The sequence below is a fragment of the Schistosoma mansoni genome (genome assembly GCF_000237925.1).
Source record: "Schistosoma mansoni, WGS project CABG00000000 data, supercontig 0097, strain Puerto Rico, whole genome shotgun sequence".
NCBI lineage: Eukaryota > Metazoa > Platyhelminthes > Trematoda > Strigeidida > Schistosomatidae > Schistosoma > Schistosoma mansoni.
The window spans coordinates 44,365-65,989 of record NW_017386031.1 but is presented as its reverse complement, the minus strand read 5'-3'; the positions used below and the strand labels follow the sequence as shown (position 1 = coordinate 65,989).

The following is a 21,625-nucleotide window of genomic DNA, read 5'->3' as shown; positions in this document are numbered from 1 at the left end:
GATTGTCTGAGCACAATTGCAACAGACGATCACCATTATCTGTTCACTGAGCCGGAATACTAAAATACCCACCTAAATGTCTTTGTGTTTGGTTTAAGCTACCTACTTCGGCGTTAAAGTCACCTGCAACGAGTACCATGTCTAAGCGTTTAGCTTTATGAAGAAGTTCAGAGAGCTTTCTGTAAAAGTCATCTTTCACTTCATCCGGGCTCCAGGTGTAGACTACCTGGTTGGGATCCGCGAGATGATAAAAACCGATGGTTAGCAACCTTGAATCACATGGATCAAAATCGTTTGCAATGGTGAAGGTGCATCCGCTCTTTGTGTTCTACCAAATTCTAATCTTCTGGATTCTTCATGTGTGTCTTTTTTTTCTCTTTCCAAATTTATTTCATTGGATTATACTCCCTGAATAACATCTTCGAATCCTAATCTTTTCGATTACTGCTTATACTCTTACTACTTCTACCACTATGGTATTTGAATCGACAACTGCATCTCTGTGCTAATTTGGTATGGTAACTCGAACTGATGTACGTACGTACGAAATTCTACGTTGTGACTGACTGACTGACAATGGAAGCGTAGGCAGAAACAATGAAAAGGCAACGACGTGTGTCCTTATCCTTTCAAGTTCTTATGGAGCCTGTTAGCCGAACAGCACATAAACTACTGTTAACGGAGATCCACTCTAATAGTGCTTGTTCTGCCCTCGTACTTAGCGCTATGCCCACACCTGCCAGTCCACGAGAACTAGCCATCGGGTCGCCAGATACATGGAGGGTGTATCTCGTCGGCTCTCTGTTTTGGCGAGGTGAGGTCAAGTGAACGACCACACTAGAATCCTGTTTGCGTGTTTCGGAGACACAGCATACACCAATAGTACGAGATTCTAGGGTCTTAGCCAAGGAGGCCTGCTGGCCGATTTGACACAGGGTGCATACGTTGAAGGCTCCAATGTGTAGTTTGGAGCTAGGTTTCAGCAGATCTGGGACAGTTTAATAACTTAATATCCTACTAACAGCTAGGTAGTCAAATAATATTGTAACTTGTAATTCCTATGCAGAACAGGATAATGTTTTTCTACCTCTCCAGTAATTTTAGGGTGAATTATTGACTTCTGATGAATTTAACAAATATTAACATTTGAGTTATTCATCTTACCTGATATGTTAGAACTGCTTGAATTTATGTGTATTTGAAGACAAGATTCGGTCAAAGATATCGGTTTTTGATGAAAGGTTTGTGCATTGAATTAAATCCCGCTTAACTATGATATGTTTTCTTCAGTCGTTTATAAATCCCTTCCAGTATACTGTTAATATTTTATTCGAGTTTATGAACACTTATTAAACTTCCCATGCATCATTAGCTATATTTAGCCATCCTCAGTGTGTAATCCATCATATGAAATGCATTCGTATTTTTTAAAGTTTTATTTCGCTTACTTTATTTTCAAGCTGAAGAATTCATGAATACAAATACATCGGCGACAGCTGTTACTAACAATTCTTCCGCGCATTATACTGGCTCTTTTACACCAACTTCTCATACGGATAGTGGAAGTAAAAAGAAACGTCGTAGATCTCCTTCTCCGTCAGCATCTGACTCAACTATGCCAAATGTTAGTGGTAAGAAAAGACGCCCTGGTTCATCCTTTACTGGTTCACATGAACGTTCAAGTCGTGGGCCAAGTAATCATGGTGGATCTCGTAAAATTCGAAAAGAGGTTCGTTTTGATTGTTGAAAACAATTTGTTGATGATTTAGTCATTAAACTTCATAAATTTTGAAATTTATACAATACTACTAAGTTGATAAGTTGGTTTTTACATTTCATAGATGATATTTACTTCGGATTATCTAGTAAGTAGTCGTATGGAACTAAGGTACTGGGATAACCTTATATGATTTCAAAAATGACCATGTGGAATCTCAACCACTTACCCGATTGAAAATAGGGTTAGGAATTAGTGTTAGTTATCAAGATTAAGCCTCATAATAAGAATTAGTGTTAGGGTTTTCATCACGAACTGACAGCAACAATACAAGGACTCTATGAAGCCATGTGGATGAGTTTGTTTCATTTTTATTTCACTAATTTACATTTTCTTGAGTCATTTATCCGATCCCTAATCTTTTCAATCACCACTCATATTGTTACTACCTCTAACCATTCTGGGATTGGGCTTGACAATTTTGTCTCTCTATGCTAATAGGGTGTGGTAACTTGAACCGATGTATATATGTACCAGGTTCTACGTTGCGTTTGATTGACTTACTTCATCTATCAGTAACTTATCAAAATAGTGTGGACAAAAATTCGTGCTTTTCTCATATGACAACTTGATTGATTTTCAGAAACTTTTTATGATTATTATAATAAGATTTTATAAACATTCATACATAATTCATACTTTCCGAGTGTACATCACACCCATCTAATTGAAATTTACCTAGAAGCTTTCTAAAGTACCTAAGTCAAAACTATTGTGGAAATGTGTTTTATTACCGATCGTCAGTCAGTCACAACGTAGAATTTCGTACGTACGTACATCAGTTCAAGTTGCCATACCACATTAACACAGAGATTCAGTTGTCGATTCAAATCCTATAGTGGTAGAAGTAGTAAGAATATAAGCAGTAATAGGAAAGATTAGCGTTCGAAGATGTTATTCAAGAAGTATAATCCAGTGAAATAAATTTGGAAAGAGAAAAAAGTTAGAGACAAAGAATTCAGAAGATTAGAATTTGGTAGAACACAAAGAGTGGATGCACCTGAGCAATTGCAAACCATTTTGAGCCATGTCATTCAAGGTCTCTAACCATTGATTGCTATCATCTCGCGGAACCCAACCAGGTAGTCTACACCTACCAACATGGCTCAGTCCACTTGTCATTGACTTCATGAATTTGTGCCACGTTTTGATCTGGCCGCCCCTAGCTTTCTTCCAACCTACTCCTACACCATAAAACATTGCACGTCGGAGAAGTCGGTGGTTGGGCATACGTAACACGATAATTAATCTGTCTATCAAAATGATAAATAGCTATAATAATTATTGAATACATCAGGACTACATTCATTTCGTGCTTGGTTTCTGAATCAGAGCTGTAGTTAAATTTAGCGAAACTTTCAATCATCTCTGTTCTGCCAACCAAGTTGTATTAGCCACCATTTTACAAGAAAGATTATTTACTAACCTAATGTATATAAGTTTTATTATGAATAACTTTCTACTTCGACCGACAAATGATGTTCTATCAGACGAGTTCAGTAATAGTATTAAGGATACTAAATAAAAGTTTGTTTTATAAGCCACTAATATAACTTTTTTCAGCGACTCGAATGGAATCCATCTGTCTAATAAGACCTAGTTATCATGCTTATGTAAATATTGGATTAATTCATCACTGAGGTTGCTCAAAATGTATCGAATACATAATAAGGCATGCAATTAGTGTATTGATGCTTAAACCGATGAGATCCAAAGCCATGTGCACGTATAATTTAATTACCTAAGAATTAGACTATACGCTACTATCAAGATAAATAACTTTTTCAAACTAAATATTAACAATTTTTTTATTTAATTCACATAAAATCTGATACAACTAGGGACCAAAAATAGAATACTCTTCACGAAATAAAATATTTGTATGTGTTTCGATACTAACTGGGCTCTCGGAACTAAGTAGGTGGTTTTCTTAGTGGACCACTCCCCAAGTCTTCGAATCAAAGGTCTAGTTTTCAAGGCCCCGGAGAAACGCCAGATATTGTCTTATGATAAACCCGTGACCGGGAATATATTCATATCCCATTTTTTATTTCAGGGTCCTGGAGCCTATGAATTCTATTGATTTGGAATCAACGTTTTCGAAATCCTCTATATAAACTCTATATTCACTGACCTGGTTTAAGTACCAAAGGTCCACTTTTCGTCCTCTTATTTTTGTAAACATCTCATCTACCTCATGAAGTTAGTGAGCAGGACTTCCCTGGCAGAAGATATAATGGTTTAGTGGTAGTATGACAGAGCATTTCAAAGCATAGGGCATGATTTCCCCACCCTCTTCTGTGCTAGGGCACTCATGAGCTACAAATTTTAACTAAGGTTTATTTAAATCAATTTAATAATGGTACTTCTTATACAACTAATTGTTATCATAATTTCAAGCATTATCAAAACAAGCTCTACAAACTCCATTGTATTAAAGCTTGTGTTAGGGCTAAAATTGTGCTACGAATTCATATCACCGGTGCTTGATTTGTGTAATTCAGTAAATATTAGTTATCGCACATCTCTTACTCCTCATGTGTGTTCATATATCAATAAAATTTTAAAGATATTATCTAACCGTTTATTGAATCAGTCATTTCTTTATTAAATTTAGAATTTTACTATTGTTTATTTTATTTAAGCACATAAATATTAGTGCAAAGGGGAACCACATACATATGCGCCACACAAATTTCATTTGATTTGTGTGAGGGCTATGATACTGCCCGGGTGCCTAAACTGAAGCAGGTGGTTTCCTTAGGGAGCCACACCCGGAGCCTTTGACCTAAAGGTCTGATCCACAAGTCAGTGCAGCATCGTAAGGAGATGCAGTCCCATGATAGCCGGTGACCAACGATTGATTCATACGCCATTTGTTCCCTTTTAGGATCCTAGAGCCCATGTACACCATTGGTTTGGGATAAGAGTTTTCCAACTCCCCTAAGTGGACTTTCCGTGTCCACTGACCCGGTTAAAGCGCTGGACATTCGCTTTTCGTCCTCTCAATTTCGTAAACAACGGTATTGTCACGAGAAGGCAGTGAGTAGGACTTCCCTGGTAGTGGTTATATACGCGTGGCCATGTGAGAGCATTTCAAGAGGGAGAGCGGACTCTCCTCACTCTCGACCGTCCCAGGGCATTTGGGGGCTAAATATTTGTCTAAATTATTCTTGATAAACTCACTTGTGTTTGTATGAAGAGTTAGTAGGTTGAAGTGTTCACAATTTCATCTACTATATGACCATTTTTCGGTAATGCTTGAAGAATTGCCTAAAATTAGTCTCAGTATATCAATTGCACATATTCTGCATCATTTTGTGCTTTTTATTCTTCAACCTTGCTTTTTTTTAAACACAATTTTAATTGGAACAGTGGTTCATTGATTAAACTGATTGACTTTCAGCAACCGCGTTACGAAGTCGAACTCCTCCCTACCTACTTCGATTTGGGTAAACAGGTATCACTAGTTCTCACATATTTAAGTATGGCTCAGTCAGGTATATGGATCTGTGCCTAATTGATGAGTGCTAATAGTAATATTAGTTTCATTTTTACCTTTCCATCGTAACTGATATTATTTCCTCATTTTTACTTCTCATCTCTTACTTAGTTTACTCTCTGGATATTTTAATGTTAAGGTTTAGTAACTGACATATTAATACTCACTTGTCCAAGGTTCTCTACACCGACTATGATTAATCAGCTGTATGTTATGATCCCTGTGGAAAAAAATTTGCATTTATTTTTAACTTTTCATTTTTAAAGGATGAAGATGAATCATTTTCATGTCAAACTGGTCCACAAGATCCTAACAAAGAGGATACAAATGATACAGATATCACTAAAGATTTTGATGATCCTGAACCACCAAATAAAATTACACAAATTACATCATCAAATAGTTCCACAACATCAGGATTCAATGTATCACGACCAACACGTACTAATAATAGTATTAATGCATCACATAGTGGAGGAGGTGAATTGGGTATTGGTAAATCATTGTTTGATCTGGATGAAGATAATGAAACAACCGGTGATGCTATGGATGGAGGTCTCAATGAATATCATACTAGCGGCGGTATAAGTGGAGGTAATAAATTTACTTCATAAAATGTAGTTATTATTATTCTCTTTTCTACAGCTAGATAATTGATATGTCAGTATTTTGATCAACCACTCCCCAAACCTTTGACCTAAAGGTCTAATCCACAAGAGAGTTGAGCAACGTTAGTAGATGCAGTCCTGTGGTAGCTGCTGACCAGCAATAGGTTCATACTCTATTTGTTCCCTGAGGATTCTGGAGCCTATGTGCACCATTAGTTTGAAATGAGGGTTTTCCAACCCCCTCAGGTGGATCCTCTATATTCCTCAATGTGGTTAAAGCACCGGACATTTGCTTTTCGTCCTCTCAATTTCTTAAACAACACCGCGATCACGAGACGGCAATGATTATGACTTCTCTGATAGAGGCTGTATACGCGTGGCCATGTGTGGTAGCATTTCGAGCGAGCGAGCGAGAGAATTGACCCTCCCCACCCTCGACCGTACTCAACAGTTAAAATAATCAGGATGCCATATTTGTAGGATGGCTAATATATATGTCACTTTTGAAGTGTTACTTAGACATAAGCTTAATGATTAAAATTGATTACTTTCAATCCTTTATCAGTTGTATATTTTTTCTTTTTTTGTCCTAATATTTCACACTCAACATTAAGTGTTGACTTGCAATTTGTTTTCTTCTTTTTATGTCCAGCTGGTGAAATGAATTCTACCAATTGTCCTCAAAATGGTGATGAAAATCGACAAGGTGTTATTCATACTGATTTAAGTGTCACAGAACAAGCTCATTGTATAGTGATACCATCTTATTCAGCTTGGTTTGATTATAATGCTATACATGGAATTGAACGTCGTGCATTGCCAGAATTTTTCAATGGTCAAAATAAAAGTAAAACACCGGAAGTTTATTTGGCATATCGTAATTTTATGGTTGATACATATCGCTTAAATCCTCAGGTAAATCTTTATCTTAATAGTTTTGATTTATTTATATAAAACTGACTGACTATATTCATCAACTGTACCACTGTAAAATAGTTTCCGATGTACATTCAACTTCCACGGTTTACGAATTTACTAGATATCATAAGTCTATGTAGTAAATTCTAGACATTGACAATGTCAATAACAACATGTGTACTAGTTTTTTTATTCTCCATTTGATCACTTATTAGTTGTATAGTGATTTAAAGCAAAGATGGATGATGGATAGCAGTGGAATCCAGAACACACATCACGTCCTATTTAGGACCAAATCCCAGAATAATAAAGGTAGTGACAGGATGAGTGATAATTGAAAATATTAAGCATTGAAAACATGATTCAAGAAAATATAAAAAGGTTTAAGGGATTTGGGAGAAGACAAAGATTGGATGTACCTGCGCCATTGCAAACGATTTTGAGCTATATCATTCAATATCTCTAATCATTAGTTACAAGAATCACACAGACCCCAACCAGGTAGTATATACCCACTAGCATGGCTCAGTCCATTTGTCGATGACTCCATAGACACGTGTCTCCGTCTGACAGCTTCTAGTTTTTTATCAACCTACTCCTACACCAAACAACATTGAGTGTCAAGATAGACAGTAGTTGGCTATACGAAATACATGTCCCAACTATTTCAACAGATAAGGATTCACAACCTCATCAACCTATTTGGCATGTTTACCTAGTACCTTATGTCTAACCTCAACATTAATCACATGATGGTCCCAAAATACACGAGGAATACCTCGAAGACATCTGTGGTTGAACGTCAGTAACTTACGAATATCATCAATTTTTAATGGCTATGCTTCATATTTATGAAGTAGAATAGAGCGAATCGCTGCGCATTAAACTTACAAAAGATCGAGTATTCAATGATGTGATACAGGCAGCTCTATTTTATACATACAAAACTTAACATCCTAGTTAAAGATTTCTGACAGCTATTTCCAAACATTGTCTGCAACATATCGTGAAAATCATGAAGCTGTTATTTTTACTCTTTTGAGGATAGTTGCTTAGGTACGTTATCTGTTAATTTTGGAGTTCGATAAAGAATAGAAAAGATGTATGAGTGGTAGTTGTGTTATTGAATCAGCTTTTATTGTTTCACCATATTTTCTCCGATGAAGTTCTAGAGGTCGCTCAAGTTATTTATCGTTAGAAACAAAATCTTACAATAATTCTGTTATGATTCCATTGTATTCTGCATAAACGAGAGAGTTGATTGATTACGTTCTTATTTAAACTGGTGTAGACTACCTGGTTGGGACTCGCGAGATGATAGCAATCGATGGTTAGAGACCTTGAATGACATGGCTCAAAATGGTTTGCAATGGCGAAGGTGCATCCACTCTTTGTGTTCTACCAAATTCTAATCTTCTGAATTCTTCATGTCTCTATCTTTTTTCTCTTTCCAAATTTATTTCATTGGATTATACTCCCTGAATAACATCTTCGAACGCTAATCTTTCCTATTACTGCTTATACTCTTACTACTCCTACCACTATGGTATTTGAATCGACAACTGCATCTCTGTGTTAATGTGGTATGGCAACTTGAACTGATGTACGTACGTACGAAGTTCTAGGTTGTAACTGACTGACTGGAAACTGGAATTCTCTTTATTATAGTTTCTTGTTCACAGAATTCTCATCCACTTTTGTGTTCAGCTTCTTTTCTTAATGCTTCAAGATTGCATTATGATATTTGTATTATATACAATTACTAGTCAAAGTCACTTCTTTCATAAATAGTTATGTTGTATACTTTCTTCATTATTGCGAGTAAATATACGTCTTTCAAAGTCCCAACCGAATATAGTTGATTGTATCAGTTGTGTTAACAAAGTTGAAATATAGACAGTCCTTATATTGTTAAGTAAGAATGATAAAACCGGTTTCATTATTTTATATGATAATTATATATGTATATATTTAGAGAAAGAGTATAGATGGAATATGTTTAACAGGGGAAGTGAGTGGTTATCTGGACTCATTAGCTAATTGGATAATACGATGGTGTTTAAAACAAACGGTACTAAGTTCAAGTCTTGGAATGACCATCAACTCTGGAACGCATGTATATCCAGGTGACGAAATCCAGACAGGACAAAATGTACGTCCTGGTTCCCACTGCTAACCACATTCCATCTGTTATCCACTCAGTTGTGCCATAGTGACAATATCGAGGCAAATCTCTTGGGATGCACAGATGCCAACCAACCAACGTCAAAAACAGAGTCATCTTAACCATTCCAAATTGAATTTCATACAGCTTGCCTAATTATCTATGCCAATGATAAGACTGTGAAACAACTAGGAGGCGTTAATTGGCAAAAAAAGTGAATAATTAAGTATGCAAATCGTTGATATATGTATTCCTCTAACCCAGACAAAGATATGTATACAGAGAGCTTGACTACAAGTATACTTGGCTCCCTTCCATAATGTGCAGCATCGTTTGTGTCCTCTTACATACCCTTTGACCATATGATGACGTGTAAACATTGGCACATGATATTTAAATTCACCCGATCTATCATACGTATTTGTAAAAAAAATACGCAACTTGATCGATAGGATTCGATCTGCACTAAGAAGGATCTGACATACATGACATTAATCACCACCCAGTGATCAATCAATTGTAAACATTAAAGACCTCATTATAGACATATTGCTGGAAATAACACTCTCGTCGACTGAATTTTCAGGAATTGATCTTCTACCAGGAGGTTCACTTATCGACTTAGAATACGCAGATGACATAGTCCTGTTTGGTGAAGACGCTGACAAAATGCAAAGTCTTCTGTTAAAACTGAGTAATAATGCCAGGATGTTTGGGATGCGTTTCTCTCCATCCAAATGTAAATTGTTACTCCAGGACTGGCCTGCATCAACACCTGAACTAAGGATAGGAGGTGAAGTAGTTGAACACATCGACAACTCCACTTATTTTGGAAGTCTGATCAGCCCTAATGGTTTGGTGTCTGACGAAATCTCAGCACGGATTCAAAAGGCACGTTTGGTTTTTTCCAACCTACGTCACCTATGGAGAAGACGAGATATCCGTCTATCAGTTAAGGGACGAGTATACTGCACAGCAGTTCACTCTGTTCTACTTTACGTCTGATAAGAGTGTGCATTAAGAGTAGAATATGCGCGTAAGTTACTTGTATTTGACCACAGATGTCTTAGAAATATTGCTCACATTTGCTGGGATCACCGGGTAAGTAAAAGTGAGGTTAGACTCAGGGTATTAGGGAACGATAGTAAATCAGTTGATGAGGTCATGAATCTTCATCGACTGAGATGGTTGGGCCACGTGTTAAGTATACCTGAACACCGATTACCACGACGCGCAATGCTGACTAGTATTGGGGATGGTTGGAAGAGAGTTAGGGGCGGTCAAACCAAGATGTGGCATCAGTGCTCGAAGTCACTAGCTTCTAGTCTGAACCATGTTGGTAGATGCAGACTAATTGGTTGGGGTCCGCGTGACTATCGTAACTAATGGTTGGAGACTGTGTGTGACATGGCTCAGAATCGATCACAATGGCGTAGGTGTATACACTCTTTATATTCCTTTAAACCTTGAGATTAAAATTGCTTCATATCTTTCTTTCTTTTTTCCTGTACTATATCCTTATACACAATCTTTCTTTTATATACTACCACCACAAAATTAACTACTTCTATGAATCCGGTGTTCATCTTGTTGTGCTTACGAGGTATGGCAACTTGGACCGATGCATAAATGTGCCTGGTCCTACGTTGTAACTGACTGAAATACAATCTGTTGTTATTGGAATAGGGTTAACCATCCTCTTAAAAAGTACAATATCCAGCATTCCCGGATAAAACAAACATAGCGAACTTGAAATTCCCAGTGAGAGACAGGTATCTATTTGAGACAATGGAAGATGGTCGCGCAATTTCGTGGATTGGTTGAAGTTAGACGTTAACACCGTTGTATACCGGTTCACTGGTCTAAAAGTTAAGCTTTCGCGCGCGAGACCGAAGGTTGTGGGTTGGAGTTCGACGTCCGGGATCGTAGATGCGCACCGTTCTAGGAGGAAACGACCGTCCAGTGTTACCAGGTTTTCAATGATCACTAACCATCGATCCATTCGTGATCTCAATCAAAAACTCAGCAACCTCCACAACAACATACTGAAAATTATTCTTTTTTAATGGAGCTATCATTTACTAAATTAATGTAGGAATATCCACGAAAATATTGCTTAATTATCGTACATATATTGAACATTGAAAACCGGATGCGCTACAAACTCACAAACTAAAAGTATCTTATCTCTTGTCATTGTAAACTATCGTTTTGTCATTTCCGGATAGATTATTAGTGTATGTGTTTTTCGTCTAAATAATCATTTACATTGAATAGAATGTCCATTACATGATTATCATTTTTGTCTTCTTTTTTTTTATAAAGGAATATCTTACATTTACAGCTTGTCGAAGAAATCTCACTGGTGATGTTTGTTCAATTCTTAGAGTACATGCATTTCTAGAACAATGGGGTTTAATTAATTATCAAGTTACTGCACCATTAACAACAATAACAAATTCATCATCATCATCAAATGGAATGAATAATTTAAATGGTACTTCTACTACTACTATTTGTGCTACAACTACCACTACTACTACTGGTAATAATTCATCATCAGAAGCTGCTCGTCTTGCAGTAGCTGCAAGTTTAGGACCACCAAGTACTGCACATTTTCATATATTAGCTGATAGTGCTAGTGGTCTACAACCAATTGGTACACAAAATTTAGCTGGAACAAATTCAATAATTCCACCTATTACTACTACTAATAATAATAGTACTATTGATAATAGTAGTAATATTACTACTACCACTACTACGACGACTTTAACTGATGGAAATCAATTAGATCCGTATAAAATCCAGTCTAATAATGATGGTAATGGTAATGATACTACTACTACCTCAATCAGTAATAATATAACTAAACAAGAATTACAAGTATGTACATTAATGAATATTTTCTATAATTTATTTATTTTAACACTTGAATTCACGAGTCAGTCTAAGCTAGACCACCATCATTGAAAACTTGAAAGTTTCATGTTGATGCAACCTGAAGAGAATATCAATAAAATAGTACAAGGAAGCACCAAATAGATATACACCACATAAAATCATTCGACTCGTGTGAGGGCTGGGATACTGTTCGGGTGCCCAGACTGAAGTAGGTGGTTTTCTTAAGGGGTGTACTTTATTTCAAATCACGATTTTAATAACCTCATTCAGTCTGTCTTATCGTGTTAAGTCAAGCTGAACTCAAAACCGTTATTTAACAGCCGGAAACTGAGTACTTTGACAGTTAAAGCACTGATATTTAATTGTTTATGAAACTGTAGGTTAGTATCGATTTCATCCTATATGTTAGTGTATGCAAGGCATTAAACATGGTGCTGGGGGGAGGGGAAGCTAGGTTTTGGTTATTAAAAATGTAGAAGTTACTTTAATTAGAGCAGGTTTATTACATATTTCGTTCACTTTCATTCAATCATGTAGCTCATATACCAAGTGCATTTAACCTTGTGTTACCCCATTTGTACAGTTCTCCTATGATATATTACCAGATTGTTCGAAGTAAAATGAATGAAACATTGTTTGAATCTGTTTATCACTAAGTTTTACCTAGTACTCTACAACTAAATCCAGAATTCCTGACTTATTGGTTCCATCAATTCTTACCATTATTTCCAGAGTAACCCATCCATAACTCTTACATATTCTCTGTTTTGATTTCTGATAAATCATAACCACATTGTAGCATAATGAGAGCAGTGTTATACAATAAAATTAACTGATCTTATGTCAATCTGTAGGAAGCAATTTATAGCATTGATTCATTCTATACACAATAAGTTTGGATATCACTTTAGTAGCAAATTAGTATTGGTAATATCTGTAAATTTATGCGTATATTTAAATTCAGTTGAATATCCAAACATTATATCTTTTTTCTTTTCAAAGGGAATCGATTGTGCAAACGCAACAACGACGCTAAATCCTACAGTTCCTACCTCTGTAACAACTGTCAGTTCTGGAGTATGTATTACTAATAGTACACAACCTTTAAATAAACAACCAATTATCGGTGATCCAAATTTACGTACAGATCAATATCTTACTAATGCAAGCATTGCGAAAACTACTTGTTTAAATTCTACAGATATTCGTAGTCAACCTTCTACAGGTAATTTAGATGCAACATCACAGTCAGTAATTGTTAATAACAAACTTATGAAAGGTGCTACGCAAAGTGGTTGGAGTGATCAAGAAACTTTATTGTTATTAGAAGCTTTAGAACTTTATCGAGATGATTGGAATAAGGTAAGTTTAATATTGCAATGAAAGTTCTTCGGAGTCTTCTTTAGAAGTGTTTAATTATTTTCTTTTTTTGGAATAAACAAAATATCTTGCATACCAAAGTGGTGTACAGTAGAATGCTGCATAAGTGCTCAAATCAGACCTGACATTTTTCTTAGAAGTTTACTCTCTAATTCTTTAACTTAAAAGTCTGATTCACAAGGCAATAGAGCAACGTCAGGAGATACCGTCCATAGTTGTAGCTGGTGATCAGAAACATGTTTATTACCCCATTTATTCTCTCAGGGTCATGGAGTCTATGTAAACGATTGGTTTGGAACCAAGGCTTTATTACTCTCCTAAATGACCTCTCTATATCCACCAACCCGATTTTAGCACTGTATATCCTTTTTTCTTACTCTGATTTTCATAAACTAACAATCAGTAGATGGAAGAGGGGATAAAGGCGTGACCGTATGAAAGCATTTCGGGAAGCAGGGCAGGCTCTTTCTAATCCTGCCTGTACCGGGACATTCAGGGGATAAATATAAAACCTTCATGATCCTGCACCTCTTCCTTACCAACAGGCCATACTAATGTTATCTGTATCAATTTAATTTGATTATATGTACCACTAAAGGTAAAGAAAATCCAACATAATACTTTATTTGCTTAGATTTTAACAAGTACGTCATTGTCTGGTGTGCAATTCTAGTAAGTGGCATGTATTTATTCTCTGGATAAGTATCAGTCCACTTGTGTTTATTCTCTCCGGTACGAAGTTTCCTTCATATATACAGTTCTATTATTCTCAAGAATTTCGATCCTAATTTAACGATTTCCATATAACTATAGATTCGTTAATATACATTGTATTTCATCTTTTACAGGTTGCTGAACATGTAGGAAGTCGTACACAAGAAGAATGTATTCTTCATTTTCTACGTCTACCTATTGAAGATGCTTATTTAGAAGGTTCAGATCCTATATTAAATTTAACATCATTAGCAAATGCTAATCATCCTACATTACCTTTTTCAAAAGCTGCTAATCCTATTCTATCAACTGTAGCATTTCTAGCCGCTGCTGTTGATCCACGTGTAGCATCCGCGGCAGCTCAAGCAGCACTTATAGAATATGCTAAAATGCGTGATGAAGTACCAGCTGGTCTATTACGTGAACATAAAGCACGTGTTGAAAATGCAGTAAAATTAGGTCATCAAATTGATCCACAAAAATTTGGTTTAGATGAAGTTGGTGGTAATAATCAAGTAATAGAATCAGAAAAATTATGTAAATCATCATCTGTACAATCAATTACAACAACAGAGAAATTATCAGTAGTTGCCAATGAACAAATGTCAATTGATAATGAAACAACTAATCGTAAAGTAAACTAAATTCATCATATTCAACCTTAATTAAAAGTTATTTATATTTTATATATATCAGACTAATTCAAATTATTATTTTTGCATTATCGAGATAGACATTACTACCATTGGATGCCGGTTCAATGTGATCCAGACGGTTAAGTGTTCGCGCACGAGATCGAAGGTCCTACGTGTGGAATTCTGAATGTTCACTGCTGATGAGTCTTATACTAAAATGAAACGGTCAACCAAGTGCTCCCAGGTTTTCAATGGTGGTCTAACATTGATCAGTTCATGAGGCCAATTAAATATGGAATACATTCGTATATGTATTGTATTCCATATGCCTGAACACCGATTACCAAGACGCGCTATGCTGACTAGTATTGAGGATGGTTGGAAGGAAGTTAGGGGCGGCCAAACCAAAAAGTGGCATCAGTCCTTGGAGTCACTAACTTCTAGTCTGAACCATGTTGGTAGATGCAGACTACTTGGTTGGGGTCCATGTGACTATCGTGACATGGCTCAGAATCGATCACAATGGCGTAGGTGTATACACTCTTTATATTCCTTTAAACCTTGAGATTAAAATTGCTTCATATCTTTCTTTCTTTTTTCCTGTACTATATCCTTATACACAATTTTTCTTTCATATATTACCACCCCTAGATTAACTACTTCTATGAACCCGGTGTTCATCTTGTTGTGCTTACGAGGTATGGCAACTTGGACCGATGCATAAATGTGCCTGGTCCTACGTTGTGACTGATTGACATTCGTATATTAAACTAGTATTTTGCAACTTTAATGTCAATACAGTAAACTAGACTACTTTTATCCCTTATTCTTCTCTACTCCGTTTTGTTGATAATCACACCAGTAGAATTAAAAATACAGTTAATATAATCAGTTATCTATTCGGTTAAAATGACTAGAATTTATGAATTGAATAATTTTCATAGTTGAAATTATGATTCAATTGAAGCTAGACCACCAAAGAAAACCTGGAGTCACTGGACGGCCGTTTCGTCCTATTTTGAGACTCCTCAGCAGTGCGCATCCACGATCTCGCCTCACGAGATTCGAACCCAGGACCTATCAGTCTCGCGCCAGAGCACTTAACCGATAGGTCGTCTAACTTCAATTGACTCATGATTTCAACGATGAAAATACTGAAATCTCCACAAAACCCCTTCTGGATAATTTTCATTAAAATATAAACCATAGTAAAAATATACGTCGTCTTTAAAGTAATGTAACGAAAATGTGTTGAAAGTTGATTTTGCATTCACGTTAAAATTCATTTTAAATTGATATTAACTTCTTTCTTCATCAGTTGTATTTGAAGATTGCGTATCCTCAACATTGTGTATGTCATCGAATGATCCATCTTCACAAGATGTTCAATTATAGAACTTCTTATGGATCGATTACCTGGCATAGTTGAAAAAAGACATGAATTAATCTATAAAAAAGATCATAAATGAATATATTATGAACGTCAGTCATTTGGTCAAAAACAGACTCGGTGTTCAAAGTCATCTATCCAAGCAAACAATAACCTATCAAAGACACTAAACTCATATCTACTCTGCTTGTCTAATTCCACTTATAAACGGATATTTCCTAATATTGGGGGGGGGAGTTTATTGACTTATATTGATATCACAAAACAACTTCAAGTATGATATCTATTGAAAACTAAATAGCTTAGTGGTCTATCTGTTTGAGCATTCGCATTCAACATTAAATGTCATAGTTTCAATCTCCATTCGAGTCATAAATGGGGAGTCTTATACTGCAAAACAGCTATCTAATGCTTTCTAGTTTTAAATGAATCTCCAATTTGTCAGCTCATGATATTGATAGTTTTGTAGTTTGTTCATTTCTTGCTTAAAATTACTGATACATCAGTATGACTATAATCTATGGACGACCTTCGAGCGACGTTAAAGTGACCTTGAGAATGTCCACTTACTAACTAGGACTGAATGAGGATTATAAACCAGTGTGAGGAATAAGAATTATGATTTGCAGTTTAAGGTTAGAGTTAGGAACTAGGGTTATGTTTTTCACCACAAATTGACATCAGCTAAAATGTCAAACAAATGAGTAAAGTTCGCTCCAAACATCCATAACCTGTTGTTCTAAATGTGATTAGTTCGTCCATAAATTATACTGTCACCCATTAACGTTTATCACCATGATAAAATTGTATTCCTTTTTGGAAAAAAAAGAAATCAGTCAATATTATGTGACATATTCAATCGATAAACAAAATTACAGTTTCATTGATTTTTTTTTGTAAAATGATGTCTATTTTCATTAGTTACTAGTTATTTATTCTTTAATAATAAACAATATTACTTGGCAAATCAAATTGATCATTGATTTTGTCTCATTCAATTAGGATTCCGGGTCAAGGAGGCACCAAATAGATATGCGCCACACAAATCTCATTTGATTTTTGTGAGAGCTGTGATACTGCCCAGGTGCCCAAACCGAACCAGGTGGTTTTCTTAAGGGGTCACACCCGAAGTCTTTGACCTAAAGGTCTAGTCCACAAGGCAGTGTATCAACATCAGGCGATGAAGTCCAATGGTAGCGGATGACCAATAATTGGTTCATACACCATTTGTTCCCTTTTAGGATCCTGGAGCCCATGTGTACTATTAGTTTGGAATGAGTGTTTTCCAACTCCCCAGTTGAAGCGTCGGACATTCGCTATCTGTCCTCTCAATTTCGTAAACAACACCTTCGCCGCAGGAAGGCTGTTAGTATGACTTCCCTGACAGTGGTTGTATGCACGTGGCCATGTGAAAGCATTTGGAGAGAGAAAGAGAAGAAGCTGACTCCCTTCACTATCGACTGTAACACGGTATTTGGTAGCATGTTATGTTTGGTTCATTTGATAAATGACACAATAGTATTATTGATTCTCTTAGCCCGTATCAAATAATGTCAATAGGCATTATATTCTCCTTGTTGCATTATTTCTATTATTACATTGTAGCGTGTATATTTTGTCTTGTTACTTCTCATCTATTTTTTAGGAAACTGTCCCAATGGACACAATAATAACAGCTGTTTCCACTGACGACACTATGAATGAAAGTAAAGTCACTGAAAATCGTGATAAACATGATGATGTTGATAATAATGTAACGACAAAATTAGAAAAATATAAAATGGAAGAAAATGTTGAAAGTGATAGCAATAAAACTGAGCACGTGACAACCGACGAACAACAACAGGATTCAACTCACGTAAATCAGACACTGACTACAGTAGTGAATGAGACTGCTGCCGCTGCTGCTGCTGAAGTTGTTGGCAGTGACAGTATTCAAACAAAATCATCTGATGAACAATTGAAAGATACAATTGAACAAGAACAACGCACTAAACCTGTTTTAGATTCTTCTACTTCACAACCACTGGAAAAATCAGCTAATGAACAAGTATCTGATGAAAAGTCAACAACTAACACTTCATCATTATCATCTTCATTACCACCGAATCCGAATAGTTTAGGTACAGCTGCAGCGTGTGCATTAGCTGCTGCAGCTATTAAAGCACGTCATTTAGCCAGTGTTGAAGAAAAACGTATCAAAGGTTTAGTTGCTCAATTAGTTGAAACACAGTTGAAAAAACTCGATATAAAACTTAAACAAATTCAGGTAAGATTTGGTTAGTTTTTTTGTTGTTGTTACTAACTCAAATGAATTCACTCACCAAGTGTAAGACCTAATTGATACGAATACCTAAATAGTTGCCTAAACCAAAGTACACCAGCGGAACAGATATTGAACCTGAAATTTAATGGTTAGAGAAAACTGTTCAAAACTAGAAAACTCTAGTCATAGATACTCACTGGTTATATACTAGGAAAAACACAACTATCTAACGCTTCCTGGTTTCCAGTGGTCCATTAGTCAATTACTCAGTAGTAATTGCTAATCTTATCTCGGAAGCAATGAAAGTTTGTTGTTGGTCAGGTATATATGTAATCTCAAAGGAATTGATGTGATTTTTGACGGACTCTATCCTGTATCACCCAGCTTCGCATTCAAAGACGTTACCAGTGAACTGACGAGTACCGATTAGCGCGGAATCAATGTCGAATAGGGTTTCCTGTCGATTACCTTCAACCACTACCTTACAGCTCAACATAGTGCATTCAATGTCGATTCACTTAGACTAGTGGTCATATTGCAAATTGATCGATACGTTTCAATCAGGATTAAGAAGGGTTTGGGATACATCTTGTTATTGGTCCCTTCTGAATAATTCTTTAACTGTAAAAGCGAATACATCTTTATGATGTGTAATAGTGAGAAGAAGTTATTATAGAATTGTACTATACATTATTTCCTTGCATTTCTCATTACCGTCTAATTTATATTTTATTTAATTAGGAATTAGAAAGTATCATGGAACGTGAATATGAAATGATTGAGCAAATGCGTCAACAATTATTACAAGAACGTCAAGCATTTCATATGGAAGTGATTAAAACAATGGAGAATCGTGCCAGAGCTTTAATGCATCATCATAATCAACAACAACAACAAAGCAGTAATGTCGTTTTACCCCAACAACAACAACCACAGTCACAAATTCCTTTACAACCTACCTTTTCTAGTACTCAAGGTTCTTGTCCAGTAGTAATGAATCCAGTCCTACACTCTAATCCTCCAATACAACCAGGGCCCCATGTTATTCCACCGACTGGTAGTAATTACGCAGCACAAACCGTGCCAATTTCTAATGACCCAAGATCAGTTTTAAATTCTTCCTCTACAAATCTAACAGTTTATCCATCATCAAATTATGGAACAATCACAACAACAACTCCGTCTGCTTTGCCTTCTCCAAATCAACAACTACCATCTAGTGGACATATTTCTCCGACACCTACTCAACTTATTCAACATCATCCACGCGATGAGTTTCAAGCACAACCACCGATGACCACAGCGACAACAACACCAACACAGCCAACGTCTAATACACTACCACAAACAGAAACAACCTGTGATTCTTGGTCAGAATCTGTCTATCCTATTACATCAGAACCACAGACTGTTCGTCAAATTATTGAACCATCGAATGATGCGCCTGTACCTAATATCACTGTAACATTTCCACAAAATGTTGTAACTCATTCAGATCCTTCTTCGGTGGTTGTTACTACAAGCTCTAAAATTACCCAACCTATTGACTCAGTCAATGAAGTGGTATTTTTTGAATCAACCAAACATCATACACCACCATCTACTGAAGTGAATGCATGTACTGTTGCAAGCTTATTGTCAGACGATAATAATGTTCCTGTTCCGCCTGTTTCTAGCCCATCAGTTACTGATACTAATCCTCCTGAATTGTCTACATCGAACGAGGAGAATATTGTTCAAGGAGAATAGTTGATTCTGCCTTGTTAATAACATTAAATCAAATTACTCTTACCATTGTTATTCCTGTTATTATTATTATCATTATTACTATTATTAATGGTGGTAGTGATAGTATTAAACTCTCAGTCACTATTCATTTGTTTAACTTTTGTCAAATTATCCCATCCTATGTGTTACTTTTATTCATTATCCCTTTATTAATTGTACCCTATTAACTGAAGCATTTAATGTTGAAACATTGTTATCTTCTTCCTTCTTTTATGTAACACAATGTGTGATGAATGTTGTTTGGAGGAGGGGGTGGATGTGGTTACAGTGTGAATAGAAAGTCCATTTTTTGTCCCTGATTCTTTTTTTTATGTACGCTCTGTATACTTGTTGTTAGTTAGTAGATATTAGTACGAGAGGTTTGTAGAGATTGTTAAATTTTCTATAGTTCACACTATGAATTGATCTTATTTAAACAACCTTTGAAAACTGGAAAACACTAAAACAATTGTTTCGTCCTTGTGTAGGATTCTTCGGCAGTAGACATTGACGATCTGAACGCCTCTAATTCCACCCCTGACGAGGTACCATACGAAGATGAAACAACTATCCATTGCTTCCTGATTCACAGTGATTACTTAATTAATGTCAGTCCGTAACGCGAATGCTGTTATGGGTTATGCTACTTATGCTGATAGATATAAATAGTATGTAGCAACAATCTGAAGTGAAACGCCTGTCAGCATAGGATTGAATTGACGAGAACAAGGAGGGAAACAAAGAACAATTGGAATAACGACCGAATATATATATATGGAATTCCATGCATTTAATCAACTACTTTATTTATACAACCTAGACTAACCGTCCCCGAATGCCCTGGTACGGCCGAGAGTGGGGAGAGTCCGCTCTTCCTCTCGAAATGCTCTCACATGGCCACGCGAATATATAGCCTCTGTCAGGGAAGTCCTACTCACTGCCTTCTCGTGGCGAGGGTGTTGTTCACGAAAGTGAGAGGATGAAAAGCGAATGTCCGGCGCTTTAACCGGGTCGGTGGACACGGAAAGTCCACCTAGGGAAGTTGGGAAACCCTGATTCTAAACCAATGGTGCACATTGGCTCCATTATCCTGAGGAAACTAATGGCGTATGAATCAATCGTTGTTCACCTGCTACCATGGGACTGTATCTCCTTACAATGCTCCACTGCCTTGTGGATCAGACCTTTAGTTCAAAGGCTCCGGTTGTGGCCCCCTAAGAAAACCACCTGCTTCAGTTTGGGCATCTGGGCAGTATCACAGCCCTCACACAAATCAAATGAGATTTGTGCGGCTCATATGTATTCGGTGCCCTTTTGTACCAATATTTATGTGTTCAAATAAATAAAATAAATAAGACTAACCGCTTTTTCAAATATCATATTCATTAATACATACTATTTGCTTTTATATAGTGGAGATCATGAGTCAATTTAAGCTAGACCACCATGGAAAACTTAGAAGCACTGGACGGTCGTTTCGTTCTATTGTGGAACTCCTCAACAGTGCGCATCCACGATCCCGCCTCGCGAGATTCGAGCCCAGGACCTATCAGTCTCGGGGGCTAGCGCCGGCATCCAACAGTGCTAATGTCTAACTTCA

The 21,625-nt window shown here is 36.4% G+C and overlaps 1 protein-coding gene across 1 annotated transcript; it reads left to right on the top strand.

Annotated features, from left to right (window-relative positions):
* Positions 1 to 1,234: 1,234 nt before the first annotated feature.
* Smp_152650 (SWI/SNF complex-related) lies at positions 1,235 to 20,487 on the top strand (the record flags this gene model as incomplete). Its single annotated transcript, XM_018790441.1, has 9 exons — positions 1,235 to 1,241; positions 1,461 to 1,729; positions 5,546 to 5,873; positions 6,540 to 6,802; positions 11,295 to 11,855; positions 12,876 to 13,235; positions 14,102 to 14,602; positions 17,638 to 18,261; positions 19,000 to 20,487. 9 exons carry the CDS (start codon positions 1,235 to 1,237, stop codon positions 20,005 to 20,007), a joined length of 3,921 nt encoding a protein of 1,306 aa, XP_018646257.1. The 3' UTR covers positions 20,008 to 20,487.
* Between the last annotated feature and the right edge of the window lie 1,138 nt (positions 20,488 to 21,625).